The sequence below is a fragment of the Polypterus senegalus genome, chromosome 1 (genome assembly GCF_016835505.1).
Source record: "Polypterus senegalus isolate Bchr_013 chromosome 1, ASM1683550v1, whole genome shotgun sequence".
Taxonomy (NCBI): Eukaryota; Metazoa; Chordata; class Cladistia; order Polypteriformes; family Polypteridae; genus Polypterus; species Polypterus senegalus.
In genome coordinates this window covers 334,262,990-334,280,669 of record NC_053154.1, presented here as the reverse complement: position 1 = coordinate 334,280,669, position 17,680 = coordinate 334,262,990, and the positions used below count along the sequence as shown (strand labels likewise).

The window sequence follows — 17,680 nt, the reverse complement described above, 5'->3', positions numbered from 1 at the left end:
GCCATCAGTTATGGGGCGCACTCTCAACACACTGGTGGTAATGGTGAAGGAGTGAAGGAAGGCCATTCAGCCATGACGAACAACGTGGCACATCCTCCCTTTGACACACCAGCACTGAGAACTTTAAGCCAACAGAAATGCGTCAAGAAATTATTATTATTATTATTATTATTATTATTATTATTATTATTATTATTATTATTATTATTATTATTATTATCTGTCTGTTATAGTGCCTTTCTTATCTATCTATCTATCTATCTATCTATCTATCTATCTATCTATCTGTCAGATTATATAGTGCCTTTTATCTATCTATCTATCTATCTATCTATCTATCTGTCAGATTATATAGTGCCTTTTATCTATCTATCTATCTATCTATCTGTCTGATTATATAGTGCCTTACATCTATCTATCTATCTATCTATCTATCTATCTATCTATCTGTCTGATTATATAGTGCCTTACATCTATCTATCTATCTATCTATCTATCTATCTATCTATCTATATATCTATCTATCTATCTATCTATCTATCTATCTCTCTATCTCTCTCTCTCTATGCTGTTTCGCTGTCGGTCTGTGGTTTGATTGCGTAGTTCTTTCGTGGGCGTGTCTGTGGGTTGCTGGCGGGAGGGGGAGGAGGTGGTGGCGTGCCGGGTGGGCTCGTGAGTATTTCTTATTCTTTTTTTTCCTAATCTTTATTTGTTTTTCTCTAATGTGTAGGGGTTCATTTTTCTGTCTATATATTGTTTTTCTTATTGACTCCAGTATTGTATTTGCGCGGCGCGCAATGGCGCCGAGACAAACACCGCCTGGCTTGATGTCGCGCAATTTTGAAAACTTAACACGCCGGCATGGCGTGAAGTTGTTGGTTGATCCGATGGTCTCTGTTGAGGCATGTGTAGTGGAAGTCGGCAAGTTAATCGGCTGTAAAAATGTACGTTCAGCGTCTCGGATGAATAAAAGTGTTGTCCTGTTTCTAAATGATGAGAGTTTGGTGCATACTCTTGTTCAGAATGGTGTGATTATTAACGGTACCTTAATTTCAGTTTTACCTCTTTCTACTCCTGCACGGAGAGTGATTATTTCAAATGTTCCTCCGTTTCTAAAGAATGATATTCTCATCAAAGAACTTGAAAGATATGGGCAGATCATATCAAAAGTTTCAATGATTCCCTTGGGCTGTCGATCACCCGACTTAAAACATGTCGTTTCTTTCAGGAGACAAGTTCACATGATTTTAAACGATTTACAAGGTGAACTTGATGTGGCTCTCAAATTCAGAGTAGATGGATTTGATTATGTGGTTTTTATATCATCAGAGTCCATGAAATGTTTTAAGTGCGGTCAAGTGGGGCACAAGGCTAGCCAGTGTAAGCGCTCTGAGGAAACGACAGACTCCGCAGTACCTGGTGTTTCTAAAAGTAGCCGCGAGGACTACTCGATATTATTTGACGATGAAGGCAGTGAGTCTTCCGTCAGTTTTTCTGATGTGGAGGAGGACTTAATGGAGGGCCCTGGTCAGAGTGTGCAGGATCAGAGCAGTTCTTTACCTGCTATGATGGCGCAACCGGCACCTGAACGTGCAGCTGAGCCGGCGGATGCGGCTGAGTCCGCGCCCGCAACTAAAGTCGTGCAGAGTGGTGAGAGCGCCCAGAGAAGGACGCTGCGGCCGAGGCCGGATCACTGCCTACGGACGGTGTTACTGTTCATTCTGCACATACGAGTGATGGTGCTGAGCAGCCTGTGAGTGTGGCTGCCGTTCATGATGATGGGGCTCTGCCCAGCGCCCAGCTCATTGAAACAGAAGCTGTACAACAGATACGAGAGGTTGAGGAGAATGTTAGGGCTGAGGGTGCGATCAATAAGATGAGCACCCCAGCAGACAACAGCGAGAATGCTGTTCTAGAAATGGAGGATGAGACAGAGTGGGTAAAGCCTGTGACAAGAAAAAGGAAAGACGGGTCCGCATGTAGCGGTGTTGCAGTTAAGCACAATAAAGTTGAGAGCTCAGTCTCCGCAGCTGACGACTCAGAGAATGTTCAAGATGAGCCTGAGGTGCCTGCAGACGCGGGTACAGCGAGTCAGGATGAAGGCGGTGGCTCGGGACATCAGTGAGGTCCAATCTGTCCCCTCAGCTGAGCTTCCGTTGTGGCTACAGTAACGACAACATAATCCGTTTTGTAAAATTTATTGAGGGCAAGAGGGGTGTGAATGTGAGTCACCATTTCCCGATCTCCAACTGTTTTTGAGCTCAGCTAAGGGGGTCCTACGCCAGGCTACAGCTTTAGGCCTTAAGAGAACTGAAGCTGTGCGGCTGAAAAATGTGATGAGCAGGGTGAAAAGATCCTTAAATCCCAAGCCAGTATGATGTACTGCTGGACACGTCCTTCCATGTCTTTTTTAAAGTTGTTTTTGGTGACTGCTTTTCTTTTTGCCTTTTCATGCCTTTGTGTAATTTTGGCACAATTAACATCAATGGAAGTCGACATGACAACAAGCGGTCGCGTGTTTGATTATCTACTTAATAAGGAGCTTAGTGTTATTTTTTTACAAGAAACTCACACAGACCCTGCTAACCAGGCAGACTGGCACAGAGGCTGGCAGGGACAGATGTTTTTGAGTCACGGGTCGAGTGTTAGTGCCGGGGTCGCCATTCTCTTTTCTACTTCTTTCTCACCCGACTCGACTAGCGTGACAGAGGTAGTTAAAGGCAGACTGCTGAAAGTGGAAGCCTGCTTAGGGGGCACAACGTGGGTCTTCATAAATGTTTATGCACCCAATGAAGGAAGGGAGCGTTTGCTGTTTTCTCTTTGCTCCATGACTTACTTGTGCAGTGCAAAGATGAAGATCTTGTTTTTGTGGGGAGATTTTAACTGCACAGATGACGCCTCCTTAGATAGAAATGGCCTGGAGCCTCACCCCAGCTCCGGCTCACTTGAAGTCAGTCCTCAGCAAGGCCGACCTTTTGATGTCTGGAGGGCATTACACCCAGGAATTCGCCAGTACACGTGGGTGAAGGGTTGGGGCTCGATCTCCATGGCGAGACTAGATAGAGTGTATTGCTTGAATCACCACAGCAATCTTATAGCGAACTGCTCCATTCATCCTTCTGGCTTTTCTGATCACAGTCTTGTCCTTCTCAAAGTTTCACTTCCATTTCATCTTCCTTTCCGTCATACTGGCACTTCAACAACAGCCTACTGAAAGATCTCCGTTTCATTGAAGTTTTTGAATTCTTCTGGAAGAGGTGGAGGTTGACGACAAGTTCCTTTTCATCTCTGCGGCAGTGGTGGGACTGTTCAAAACTCAGATCAAAGTGCTGTGTCAGCAATACACGCAGAATGCAACTCAGAATATGAGGAAGGCAATGGCAGAGTTGGAGGAGGACATCTTAGAGCTTTCTTCGTCTTTAGACAGCTCTTTTAACGATGGCGTCTTTGAAAATCTAAAACAAAAACAAGATCTCATGGACTTATTGGACAGACGGGTGCATGGTGCTCTTGTGCGCTCAAGAATTCAGGAGTTGGTGAAATGGATTCTCCTTCTCAATTTTTTGGACTTGAAAAGAAAAGATCACAGAGTAAAGTGATTCACGCTCTGAAAAATGAGGATGGGCGATCATCGAGGAGCCTGAGGCCATCAGAGCTATTGCTCATGATTTTTATAAAAGCTGTTCTGTGCGAAACAACAGAAGATTCTTCTGAGACCAGGAGCCTCCTAGACAACCTGCCACAAATCCCCAAAACGGAAAAAGAGCTTCTGGATACAACCCTCAGCTTAGAGGACTTGACTACGGCCCTCAGCGAACTAAATACAGGAAAGTCACCTGGCATAGACGGCCTGACGGTCGAGTTTTTTAAGACATTCTGGAATTTATTAGGTGCGGATTTATTGGCAGTCTTGGAGAGAGCATAATGAACAATGAACTGCCATTATCCTGTCGGCGGGCTGTTATTGCTCTGCTCCCAAAAAAAGGAGATTTGTCCGACCTCAAGAACTGGCGTCCTGTTAGCCTTTTATGTACGGATTATAAGATTCTGTCCAGGGCTCTGGCTACTCGCCTGCGTAGAGTAATGGGGTGTGTCATCAGGTCAGATCAGACCTACTGTGTGCCAGACCGCTCCATCTTTGACAATATATTTCTGGTGCGAGACCTGATTACGACTTCAAAGCTTCTCGGTTTAAAGGCAGGAATGATCTCATTGGATCAAGAAAAGCTTTTGACAGAGTGGATCACCAATATCTGTTCAGAGTCCTACAAGCTTTTGGGTTTGGGTCCTCCTTCTCCAAATACATTGGAATGCTTTACTCAAATATATATGGCGTTCTGAAGATTAACGGTGCCACAACAGCCCCTTTCTCTGTCACCAGGGGTATTTGCCAGGGCTGCCCCTCTCAGGGATGCTCTACTCTCTGTCAATTGAGCCCCTCCTAGAGCAGCTCAGGCGTCGTCTTTCTGGTCTCAGCATCCCAGTTTGCCCCACTGCTTGTTTTAAGGTCGTTGCCTACGCAGATGATGTTACTGTCTTTGTGTCTTCTACATCTGAGGTAAACACTTTAGTCAACTGCTTAGACGTTTTTCAAAAACTGACGTCAGCGAAAGTCAATTGGCTCAAGAGCAATGCTTTCTTGCTGGGTGACTGGGGACTCGCTCCTCCAGCTCTTCCTGAGACCCTCCAATGGAATAGAAACGTGTTTAAGTACCTGGGGGTGTATTTAGGCACAGATGGCACTGCTGTAGAAAATTGGGTGGGGTGGACAGATCTGATCCAAGCAAGGCTGAACCGTTGGAAGTGGCTTCTGAGGGACATTTCATGTAGAGGCAGGGTGTTAATCCTGAATAACTTGATTGCCTCCATGTTTTGGCACAAGCTCAGGTGTGCTGATCCACCAATAGCTCTGATCAAATCCGTACAGACGATCATCCTTGACTTTTTTTGGGACAGTCTACACTGGGTCCAGAGAGGTGTGCTGCACCTACCAGTGGCAGAAGGAGGGCAGGGACTGATTGACGTCAGAAGTAAAATCGAGGCCTTCAGGCTCCAGACGCTGCAGAGGCTGTTCTATGGTCCAGACGGCCTGCCTTGGAGAGACCTGGCGTTTGTAATTTTACACAAAGTGAGCGAGTTAAAATTTGACAAACAGCTACTCCTCTTAGACGTCTCCAAACTAACTTTATCAGTTTTGCCAAAATTCTATCAGTCAATGTTGCTTACTTGGCATAGTAAACTTATGAGATCTCGTTTTGTTTTTGGCAATCTTCATTGTTTTTTAGAGGAACCTCTGATTAGGAATAATGTGTTGAACTCTCCTCTGCTTTTCTCTTGTCACTTCACCTCAATCCTTATTAAAAGTGGAATCACGAAGATTGGCCATCTTTTAAATAACCACACTAGCACATGGCACACCGCAGCACACCTCACATCGGTCCTGGGCGTGAGGTCTGAACGTCTTGTACACCACTTTCTGTGCCAGTTTAAGGAGGCCTTGGTGAACTTAGGCGCAGGGTCACTGTGCCAGAGCGTCTCTCCGGACAATCCGATCTTCAACTCAGATATCACAGAACTCGTCATCCAAGTCAAACCCAACGTCACAGACTGCACTGACCGCCAGGCTCCATTCTGAAAGTTGGCAACTTAATAGACAAGCAGTTTGACACGATGGGAAAAAATGAGCTCTACCAGGTGTGTGTTAAGGTGACTTTTTATAAATTTCTTAGAGACTTGCCAGACACACGCTGGAGACAAGAACTGCATGTTGGAGTGAATGAAACTCCAGCGTGGAGAACTTTTATAAACAACCACTGCAAAAAGAATTGGCGACCTGCAATGGAGGATTCTTCATGGGGCTCTCGCCACCAACTCCTTTTTATCGGTTATTTCACCAGGAACATCAGACTGTTGTCCTTTGTCAACAGCGAGACTGTCTTTCATCTTTTTGTTAACTGCAAACGGCTCGAACCATTTTTTATATTTCTCAAGATACTTTTGGATAGAATAGGACTGTCATTGTCAACTGTTGGATTTATTTTTGGTATTAAGTATACTCAGAGACAGAGAAACAAGTGTGTGCTGGGAAATTATCTACTGGGCCAAGCAAAACTGTCAATCCTCAAAACCAGGAGGAACAGAGAGAAAAACTCAAAGACCACCGATGTGCTCCTGATGTTTAAAGTGCTGGTGAAGTGCCGGTTGAAGCTGGAATTCACTTACCATCAACTCATTGGAGACATGCAGACCTTCTGTGATTTATGGGGCTTGGGGGCTTTGTGTTCTGTTGAGAAGGGCAAGCTGGTGACTGGGTGGTGACTTCTTTAAATGTCCTTCAAAATATTTAAATACTGGATGATTGAAAGCTCAGAATAGGAGACTCCTGGGGAATACAATGCTGTGTGTATAATGGAGAGCGATGTACGGAGTAGGAGACGAGTACAGGGGGAGTGATGGTGGAGTAAACTGATTATGAATTGTGTGTTTATTATGGACAATTATTTATTATTTATGTGTGGATCAGGAGGCATGTATAAGGGAATAGTGGGTTAATGAACAAATTATGAATTACTTATTTAATATGGAAATTCTGTACTTTATGTGTGGAGTAAGAAGCGTGCACGGGGCAATAGTAGTGGAGTAATGCAACATATTTATTAACTGCATATGACTGCTGTGTTCATGGTTTTTTTTTTTTTTGTCATTGCACGAAGTAAAGTTAAATTTTAATATTAAAATAATCTATTAATATGCAGAGTGGGAGGAGTGTAAAGGGGGAGTAATGGTGGTCTTTGTATTATAATGAATTGTTAACTTTTTGATTATATTATTTATGTGCGGAGTAGGAGGAGTGTAAAGGGGGAGCAGTGGTGGTTGTCTGATACAGACTTTTTTGTTAATATCCTGAATATTGGGATTGTTTGTCTTATGACTGTATTTTTTGTTATTGTTCATAATAAAGGTCATTTTAAAAATAAAAAATATCTATCTATCTATCTATCTATCTATCTATCTATCTATCTATCTATCTATCTATCTATCTGTCAGATTATATAGTGCCTTTTATCTATCTATCTATCTATCTATCTATCTATCTATCTATCTATCATATAGTGCCTTTGACAGATTGACTATCTATCTATCTATCTATCTATCTATCTATCTATCTATCTATCTATCTATCTATCTATCTATCTGTCTGATTATATAGTGCCTTACATCTATCTATCTATCTATCTATCTATCTATCTATCTATCTATCTATCTATCTGATTATATAGTGCCTTACATCTATCTATCTATCTATCTATCTATCTATCTATCTATCTATCTATCTGATTATATAGTGCCTTTCATCTATCTATCTATCTATCTATCTATCTATCTATCTATCTATCTATCTATCTATCTATCTATCTATCTATCTATCTATCTATTACATAGTGCCTTTCATATCTATCTATCTATCTATCTATCTATCTATCTATCTATCTATCTATTAGATTATATAGTGCCTTTTATCTGTCTATCTATGTGCTTGTGTAGATATTTCATTTTTCTCAGCATCCTTATCCCATAGTAAGTCTGTTGGCCATTCTCTCAAGTCCATTTGCTGCTGTTACCTTACTGTTCACTTCTTGAGAGTTTAGAAGACCACCACCTGTCTCTATCTTCCTCTTCCTCCACTCTCTAGTCTGCACTTTTCCATTGTCATTTGTGTACTTATCTGTCACCATTTCCCCCTGTGCTTGCAGGAAGGAGCTGTTGTGGCCCTCTTCAAGATCTGTCGACAGGATTGCTTCAGAAGCCTTTACGCCTCGGCTCTGAGGACGCTGGCATCCGTCTGTTGTGTAGATGAAGGAATTCAGCAGCTGGAAAAGGTACATGAATGATGCACGTGTTTCACCGTTGCCCTTTTGGGGACTGTCACCTCGGCTCCCGCACTGCATTCAGCTCTGCACGGATATAAATGGCACCAAGGCTACAGTGTCCAATTAGGAGCCTCCCTCTGTGGGGTGCTTTAAATATTTAAAGTATGCATGTGTGAGCAGAAAACAGAACACATCAGGCCAGGTGTGAACATGAACCCATAATGTGGAAATCTTAGACCGGGATGCACCTCGATGTCCATTTAGCGTACCATCACAAAGGCCTGATTTAGTAGCCTGTGTTTTCTTTCATGGTTGGCTTATAACTTAATCTTTTAAAGCAATGAAATGACCTGTGTGGAAACACCCACACACACTACAGAGACAAAGAAAACGCACTGGGAACTTAAACGACAAAAAAGTATAATGAAATTAAATCACTAAATGAAAACAATAATCCCACCCCTGATCCCTTCGGCGATATTACAATTAACAGAGAAACATGACAAACACGCAGTAAAGTCCATGTATGAAATAATAGCGGTGAAGTTATGTCCAGTGATTTGAATGAAGCGAGGGAAATGGAAAAACACAGTCCTACCGGTAGTTGCTGAAGTAAGTTGACAGATGAATGGTTCAGGAGCGCTCCTTCTTCCGTGAAAGCCAAATAATCCAGACAACGTCCTCAGTAACAGTAAACAGGTAGACGAATGATTCCAGACCCCAACAAACAACACAATCCAGGACACGAAGATGTAAAGCAGGAAAACGACAGGCAGTTCCACAGATAAATACAAGCAGCAAACGACCAAAACAAAACTTTTCCCCTCTTTGTCCCCTGCCCTCCTTTTGAACCCCTCTGGCCACCTTTGCCCCCAACAGCCCTGCAAGGACTGCTGGGAGATGCAGTTCTAACCAATGGTAGCACTGCTACAAGGTCACCAAAACATCTTGACGGTGTTCTTAGAAAAAAAAAGAAAATCAACAGTTTTGGAAATGTCTGCTGTGGCAGAATGAGAGCAGCAACAAGCCGTGGAATTGAGTAATTGGTTTAACTAACAGCAAGAATCGGCTTCTCATTAAGGAATTGGTTGGAGTGAAATTGGCAGGAGTTTGAAGCCCCAGTTTAGTTGGTCATCTGTTGGCTCGTTTTGCATCTCATTTCTGTTTGGCTGCCATTTAATGAAGAAAAGAATCAATTCAGAGGACTGAATCCTTAAAAACAAGACTATTAAAATGAAGGGAAAAAGAGTTAATTAGCAGTAAAAACTGGTCACTGATTAGGGAAAGGGTTAGAATGAAAACCTCCAGGCCCGGAATTCGACACCCGTGCTGTAAAAGAATCAACAGGCTCTTGCCCAAATCTGACTCTGATTGGTCGTGTCTTCCTTTTATTCCCCTTCCTACTATAAACCTCAAATGATTTGACGTCATTCATAATAATAATAATAATATGAATAATAATATTAATATTAATAATAATAATAATAATAATACTTTTTTGCATTTATATAGCGCTTTTCTCACTACACCTCAGGTAGGACTTGCTGAGGAGACCAGAAGGTTGCAATTGGATGTGTGGCACGAAACACCAGAAAGGAGCCACCTGTGCTCCGCTGGGCATGACTGACTTCCGACATCAGCTGTGCGAGGCCAGGCATGGCACCTCCTCGACAGGCGGCCGTGGTCTGTTCCCTCGTAACCCTGGCAGACCTGCGGTAACTCGTTTCATGTGGCACTCGAGCAGCTCTCCATACTCACCTGCTCAGCCGCTGAGAACATTCACTCCAAGAACAATCAAAGCTGCCACCTGTTATCCCTGCTGCTGTTCCATTTGTGAATCCCACCGCTTTGTCAAAACTAAAAATACATTCAAAAGCATTCATACATTTTTGTGGCAGACGACCAGGTAGCTTGCTCTACCAGGATGCCCCTGTGATGGAAGGACTGGGGGAAATGACATATTGGGGACAATACCACAAGGGCACAACCCCTCTGGAGTACGTTGGGAACACCAGCTTGGAGCTTGGAAGCTCAGTCCTGTTGTTGCTCCTGGTCACTGCCAGCGGGCGCCAGACAACAGGATATCCTCCATACTCAGAAGTGCTGCCGGAAGAAGGTCCAAAGGTGCCTGGAGTACTTCTGGATGTCTATGCAGCACTTCCACCACAATCGGGAGTGCTGCTGGAATGGCATTGGAGAGCACCCGGTGTGATATATTAGAGGCCGCCTCACTCCATTCTGGGAGCCGGAGTCGGGAGGTGGAGAACCGAGCTTACAAAAGAGGAATGGAGGCAGAAGAAAGGAAAGACAGAGGAAGAGAAAAGGAAAAGAAGAAGGGACTGAGATATATTTGTTGATGACCTGTGCACTGTGGGGCGGAGTGGTGGCTCTGAGGCAGGGATCTGCACTGGGAATCAGAAGGATACCAGTTTGTATCCCATAAACACCTTGAGCGAGGCCCTTAACCTGCTATTGCTCCCTCCTGGGTAAGACGTTAATCTGCATCCAGCCCTGCATGTACAGTAGGCCCTCCAAACTGGGGGATGGTGGCAGAATTGGCACTCCAGCCACCATTAAAAACCTCACACTTGTTCCAATCCATCTGTGGTGCTGAGGTGTCACCCGTCGCACCCGCTGCACTCGGGTCCTAATCTGGGATCCTGAGGTGGTTTGGTTTGTCATGTGGTGGGTGCGGCAAAGCGCTGTGTCAGCATGTGCTCCTTACCTCTGTGTAAAAGAAAGCCAAGTCAAGTTGGTTCGTGATGCCACACCCACCACACGACAAAACACCTTGGGATTCCCGATTGGGAACCCTCCCAGACAGACACGTGGTCCAGTCCCACCCTCCGGAAAAATGACCCTCTTTCTGCTGCAGCCACTCAGGTCCTCAACAATGAGGATTCTGTAAGTGAGATCACCCTCGGGTAATCGCGCCACATGGCCATAGTGCTGTAACTGACGCTCGCTCGCTCCCTCACAATGCAGGTCATGTGCCTTATCCATGAGCAACACAAAGTCAAACCAGTGGCCCCCAAGGACCCTCTGAAGATACACAGTAGTGAAGGAGTCCAGTCTTCATCTCAGGTCACTGGGTAGCATCCATGTCTAACAAACAGTGAGCACCAGGACTCTAAAGACTTGGACCTTCATCCTTTTGCAGAGATATCAGGAGCGCCACACACCAGTGACCTTATGGGGTCAGAACTGTTGGGGATCAGAACTGGTGTGGTGCTGAGGTATTGCCCGCTTCACGGCCGAACTCAGGTCCCAATTTGAGGCAGGCTATCTGAAAGAAAAGAAATGAAAAGCGTGTGCTTTTGGGACTTGTGTCTCACTGTCTGTCTGTGTCGGGTTAAACTTCCACAATGTTTACACCCCTAACCGCACTCTGTGGTCCTTCACATCTGGTCTCCTCATCACCGCGCCCGCCTGATCAGTGTGGGCTACTGGGCATTTAGTCTTAGTGCCCCTCGTCTCTGGAACTCACATTCAGGAGGTTGACATCCTACCCGTTTTCAAATCCTGTCTTAAGACTCGCCTGTTTAGATTCGATTACACTAATGGCTGTATTCTTACTTGATTTGTTCATCTTCAGTCTGTTTACCTGCATGTTTGCTTGCTGTTGGTTTTATGATTTTATTGTCTGCACGGTGATCTTGGGTGATTAGAAAGGCACCTTGAAATAAAATGTATTATCATATGACAACAGACAAGTGCCTGGGCTTCAATCGGAATAACAGATTATACATTTGTGAATTTCCCCTTGGGGTGAATAAAGTATCTATCTATCTATCTATCTATCTATCAATCTATCTATCTATCTATCTATCTATTATATAGTGCCTTTCATCTATCTACCTATCTATCTATCTATCTATCTATCTATCTATCTATCTATCTATCTATCTATAGTGCCTTTTATCATATCTATCTATCTATCTATCTATCTATCTATCTATCTATCTATCTATCTATCTATCTATCTATCTAACATGTAGTGCCTTTTATCATATCTATCTATCTATCTATCTATCTATCTATCTATCTATCTAACATGTAGTGCCTTTTATCATATCTATCTATCTATCTATCTATCTATCTATCTATCTATCTATCTATCTATCTATTATATAGTGCCTTTCATCTATCTATCTATCTATCTATCTATCTATCTATCTATCTATCTATCTATCTATCTATTATATAGTGCCTTTCATCTATCTATCTATCTATCTATCTATCTATCTATCTATCTATCTATCTATCTATCTATTATATAGTGCCTTTCATCCATCTATCTATCTATCTATCTATCTATCTATCTATCTATCTATCTATCTATCTATCTATCTATCTATCTATCTATCTATCTATCTATCTATCTATCTATCATATAGTACCTGTGTGCCCTGCGGTGGGCTGGCGCCCTGCCCGGGGTTTGTTCCTACCTTGCACCCAGTGTTGGCTGGGATTGGCTCCAGCAGACCCCCGTGACCCTGTAGTTAGGATATAGCGGGTTGGATAATGGATGGATGGATGTTATGCTTAAAGATGCTTTACTTTTTCTTCTGTACACTTTAAACGTACGTCACAGCACATACAATAGAGCGCATTGTGTTTCATTTTACTAAGCACATACAGTCTTATGAAAAAGTTTGGGACCCCCTCTCAGCCTTTATAATAATTGACTCTCCTTTCAACACAAAAGATATCAGTGGTATGTCTTTCATTTCCTAGGATCATTTGAGCACTGCAGTGTTTTCCGAACAAAGATTTTTAGTGACGCAGTATTTAGTTGTATGAAATTAAATCAAATGTGAAGAACTGGCTGTGCACAAATGTGGGTCCCCTTGTCATTGTGCTGATTTGAATGCCTGTCTCTGCTCAATGCTGATTACTTGGCTGGATGAGCTCGTCAAGCCTTGAACTTCATAGACAGGAGTGTCCAGTCATGAGTGGTCAAAGGTATTTAAGGTGGTCAATCGCAAGTTGTGCTTCCTTCCCTTTGACTCTCCTCTGAAGAGTGACAGACAGCATGAGATCCTCAAAGCAACTCTCAAAAGACCTGAAAATAAAGATTGTTGAGTCTCCTGGTTTAGGTGAAGGCTGCAAAAAGCCATCTCAGAGGTTTAAACTGTCAGTGTCAACTGTAAGGAATGGAGTCAGGAAATGGAAGGCCACACCACAGTTGCTGTTACACCAACACAGCAGGTCTGGCAGGCCAAGAAAAATACAGGAGCGGCATATGGAGATGATTGTGAGAATGATGACAGACAACCCACAGATCACCTCAAAGACCTGCAGGAACATCTCGCTGCAGATGGTGTATCTGGACATCGTTCTACAATTCAGTGCAATGTGTATGGCAGGGTGATGAGAGAGAAGCCCTTTCTGCACTCACACTACAAACAGAGTCGCTTGTTGTATCAAATGTTCATTTAGACGAGCCAGATTCATTTTGGAACAAAGTGCTTTGGACTGATGAGATAAAAATGGAGTTGTTTGGTCAGAACAAAAAACGCTTCGCATGGTGGAAGAAGAACAAGAAAAACACCGGCTACCTCCTGTCAAATGTGTTAGAGGTCCCATCATGCTGTGAGGCTGTGTGGCCAGTTCAGGGACTGGGGCCCTTGTTAAAGTCGAGGGTCGGAGGAATTCAACCCAACATCAACCAGTTCTTCAGGATAACGTTCGAGCATCAGTCACAAAGTTGAAGTTACTTAAGCAGGGGTTGGATATTCCAACAAGACGATGACCCAAAACACAGTTGGAAATCTACAAAGACATTCATGCAGAGGGAGAAGTCCAATGTTCTGGAATGGCCGTCACAGTCCCTGACTTGAATATCATCGACAATCTATTGGATGATTTGAAGCAGGCTGTCCATCAAATTGAACTGAACTGGAGAGATTTTGTATGAAGAATGGTCAGAAATACCTCCATCCAGAATTCAGACCCTCATCAGAGGCTACAGGAGGACAGCGTCGAGAGGCTCAAAGGAGCAAAAGGAGGCTCAGCTAAGTATTGACGTCATATCTCTGTTGGGTGCCCACATTTATACACCTCTCTAATTTTGTTATGAAGCGTATTGCATATTTTCTGTTACTTTGTCCATAAGGCATGTCAGATATTAAAAGGAAAGCCCAGCCAATGAGAAACTAAAATCCAAAGAATTAAGAGGGGTTCCCAGACTTGTTCATATGACTGTAATTACTGTACCGTATACTTCAACGCTAACAGGCCGAGTCCACGCGCCCACTGGTGGAGAAGCAGCAGCAGCTTTGCGGATTTCCATCTCTTTTTTCTTGATATCTCATTAAAGGACTACGCCACCCACATTTTTATTTTTGAATGTTACTCACCCCATGTAGTTTGTAGCAGCGGATGAGAAAAAACTATTTATGTTGTGTTTTTATTGGGAAATTCCATAGTGAATATTCAAGCTCAGTGGCGCCCCACGGTGACTGATTTTCGACGACGTGAAAAAACGTCAATGGAAAAAAAATGTCAAAACTTCTTCTCAGGTAACTCGTGTCGTGTAATCCGCATGCGGCTCTGCTGTCAAACCAATGAAGCTTCAGGAGCCCCCATTGCATGGGTGTCTACTGTGCGAGAAGAGGGGAGAGGGGGTGTTTGAAGCCCCTACATGTGGTGGTCACACTTTGTTAAAAATTTGTGGAACGACCCCATTGAAGAAGAGAGCAGAGGTTACCCAGGTCTCATTGCTGGTTGTAAAGAGGCCCCCGTAACAGTTCAAGCTTCATGGATCCCCCCACTGCGTCTGATTCTTATGGACATCACGAGAAAGCTGTGTGCGTTTTTTTGCTCAAATATTATTAACAGTTACTTCCTGGAGAGGCGACATTCATTGTAAACAGGAAAAAAGTTATTCCCACAATGCTGTGCATTTGACTTGGAGATCGGCCTGTCCCCCCATTCATTAGCTGAGAGTCCTGTCTTTAATTCAAACGCACGGCATTGTGGGGGTGATGTCTTTCCTGTTTGCGACTCCAAAACCTTGCAAAATAATTTGCATTTAATTATTGATGACAATCCCACGGATAGCAAGGGCCGACGGTATACAGGAAGGTGACTCGGGCCGCGAGTTATTGCTTTAGGGCTTAAGTGGAAGTGTAGCAGCGTCATCTCGTTAATTTTGCCGTCACCTGGGAGTACCAAAAGCACAGAAGACCCAAAAGAATGATCACGAATTGACCTCTGGCCTTTGGCAGAGCAGGGGTTCAAAAATCCAAAAATGCACGGAAAGCAACAACACAAGTTCCACTCCACTCCACTCCATAGCACATTCGAAATGAACCACCGGGAGCTATGGAAGGCCCTCCCATATATAGGGTGGAGGGCGGTCCCTAGCAGTGATTGGCAGGTGACCCCGCCCACCAAACACATGGGACTTGTCCAGGGCATTTTTCTGTTACAAAGAATCACGCCCATAATAAATAAAAGAAACATTAAAAGAGATAAATGGCACAAAATTGGGCAAAACAGACAAGAAACACAACTTTGAACCCCAGCCAATGTTGGCAGAAATGACAGAATGGCATTCAACAGAACAGAGCTGCAGTCCCCCATACCCACGACATCGATGGCGACTGGCTCACCCGTCATTCACGAGACGCCCATTCCAATGTGTACTCGTGTTGCAGTTGGCATTCCAACAGATGGTGCATACAGCTGATGCGGCAACCTCATAAAGGAGAAGAAATAGAAAAAGGGAGCCAGAGGAAGTGAGCCCATCGACTGCTACACTTATGGTCTGACCGTGGGGGTCTCAAAGACAGTCCCTGGCAGGCTGGCGTATCATTTTTTTTATTGCTGCTAATGGAATTTGTCATTTATTTACACAATTTATTCCTGCTTTCAATTTGCTGCATTAATAATGGCAGACCACCAGAACGTTTAATGGACTCAAATGAGATTAGTACTTCCTCTATCAGTCTTTTTTAATTTCCTATGATTTTTCAATTTAAGTTTCCCTTTATTAAGTTATAGCATCAATTTGTCTGTTGCCTCAATTCTTCTCAACAGCAAGAATCATCCATCTGGAGAGCCGCAGGGCACATTTAGGGTGGAAGTCCGTACTTTTAAACAGGCCGTGAACATCAATGGCGGGCAACATGAAGGACTGAGGGCACCGTAGGGTGATCCCCATGCCATGTGAAGGATTTGTTATGATAGCAGTCAGGGCTGTCTGGTGACATCTTTTCAGACATGAGACTGGCATGCTATGGTGGTGGCATCATATGTGACCTCCTCAGCCAACCCCCCAAAAACATGAGCAAAAATCAATTTTTTCAACAAGGCAAAATGTTTTTAAGGTGCAACAGAAACATATAAATGCAAAAAACATCCACATAAATACAGTAGGACATGTCTGTCGAGTGACCACTGCTGCAGATTTAATACGCGTCCTTCATGTCACATGTTTTGAGACCAGCGCACAGCCCGATGTTGTCAATGGGACAGTAGACGTCTGTTTATTTGCGTATTTTGTTTCATTTTTTCTGTCCCTTGCACATGAGAGAGCACAATGTCGGGACCTGATCCACACGATCAAAGCGCCCCCCTTGTGTTATTGTGGGCTACGACAGCGTGAGGCTTAGTGACTTCCACATCTCCTCCAACACGAGCATTGACAGTTGCCTCGTTATGATCAGTGCTTAGGGGGCTAACGTCCTGCTTGTCCTAAAATCACACTAACCTCATGGTACCGTTCACACTGATCCCCGATGTCATCTCTCAGCAGTGCTAATGATTATGATGCACCATCTGTTGAAGTGAAAAACCCAAAACATTTTATTAGAACAACCCAATAAGTCTCACCGATCCTATCCACCTAATTTCTGCAAAAAGCAAAGTTTTAAACGTGCCTAATGCCCTACTGCCTACAAGTGGTAGTAATAAAAAATATTGCATTTGTCATTCCAACAGATGACGCATCACACACTGTCACAAACATTTGTAGCAATAAAAAAATTGCATTTGTCATTCCAACAGATGACGCATCACACATTGTCACAAACGTAGTAATAAAATATATTGCATTTTTCATTCCAACAGATGACGCATCACACATTGTCACGAACATTTGTAGTAATAAAAATATTGCATTTGTCATTCCAAATCAAGTAATTATTGCTGTCGGGGCGGTTGAGTATGATTTTGAATGTGTGTTGTTTCTTTGTTGCTTTTATACCTTTGTTACTTGTTTATTATATTAGTTTTAATTGATTTTATGAAGAGTTGCTTGACATGTCTCTGTTTGTGTGTGTGCAACCTAGATTGAGGTGGGGACTCCCCAAAATAAAATGAACAAATGACCATCTAACAGAAGTATGAATATACATCTTGGCACTCTTTACAGTCCCCACAGCGGTGCCGTTGATGCAGACGGGGGCACGGACAGGTGTGTGTGTGTTTTTGTTTTTTTTTTTCAGTCTTCTCAGTGTTGAGTGATGGGTTGTTGTCAGCTCTTCTCCCTGCTCTCAACATGCAGATTTGTCATCCCTGCACATCAAACCCAGCCCAGTGGTGCCATCCGTGCGCGGGATGATGTAGTTAGAGTTCAGGGTGATGAGCAGAGAGCTGAGCACACAGCCCGGAGGAGCCCCGGCACTCCTCGTGATCACAGCCAACCTGAACCCAACTGGGGCTTCTGTGTCAGGAAATCCAGGATCCGTAGGCCGTGCTTCAGTACCCAGCCAGGTCGTCTTGTCTTTGTGTAGTTGGCACGCCTGCGCCATGACCTTATGAATTTGGTTTTCCTTGCACATCTTGCTTGCTTGCTGTCT

At 43.6% G+C, this 17,680-nt stretch overlaps 1 protein-coding gene across 5 annotated transcripts in view; it reads left to right on the top strand.

Moving 5' to 3' along the window:
- LOC120516813 (protein inscuteable homolog) overlaps window positions 1–17,680 on the top strand; it is a 232,787-nt gene that overhangs the window by 188,147 nt on the left and 26,960 nt on the right. For all 5 annotated transcript variants that reach the window (XM_039738779.1, XM_039738787.1, XM_039738773.1 and 2 more), the window contains exon 7: window positions 7,755–7,880. In XM_039738779.1, coding sequence (XP_039594713.1) covers window positions 7,755–7,880 — 126 coding nt within the window. The remainder of the gene's footprint in view (window positions 1–7,754; window positions 7,881–17,680) is intronic.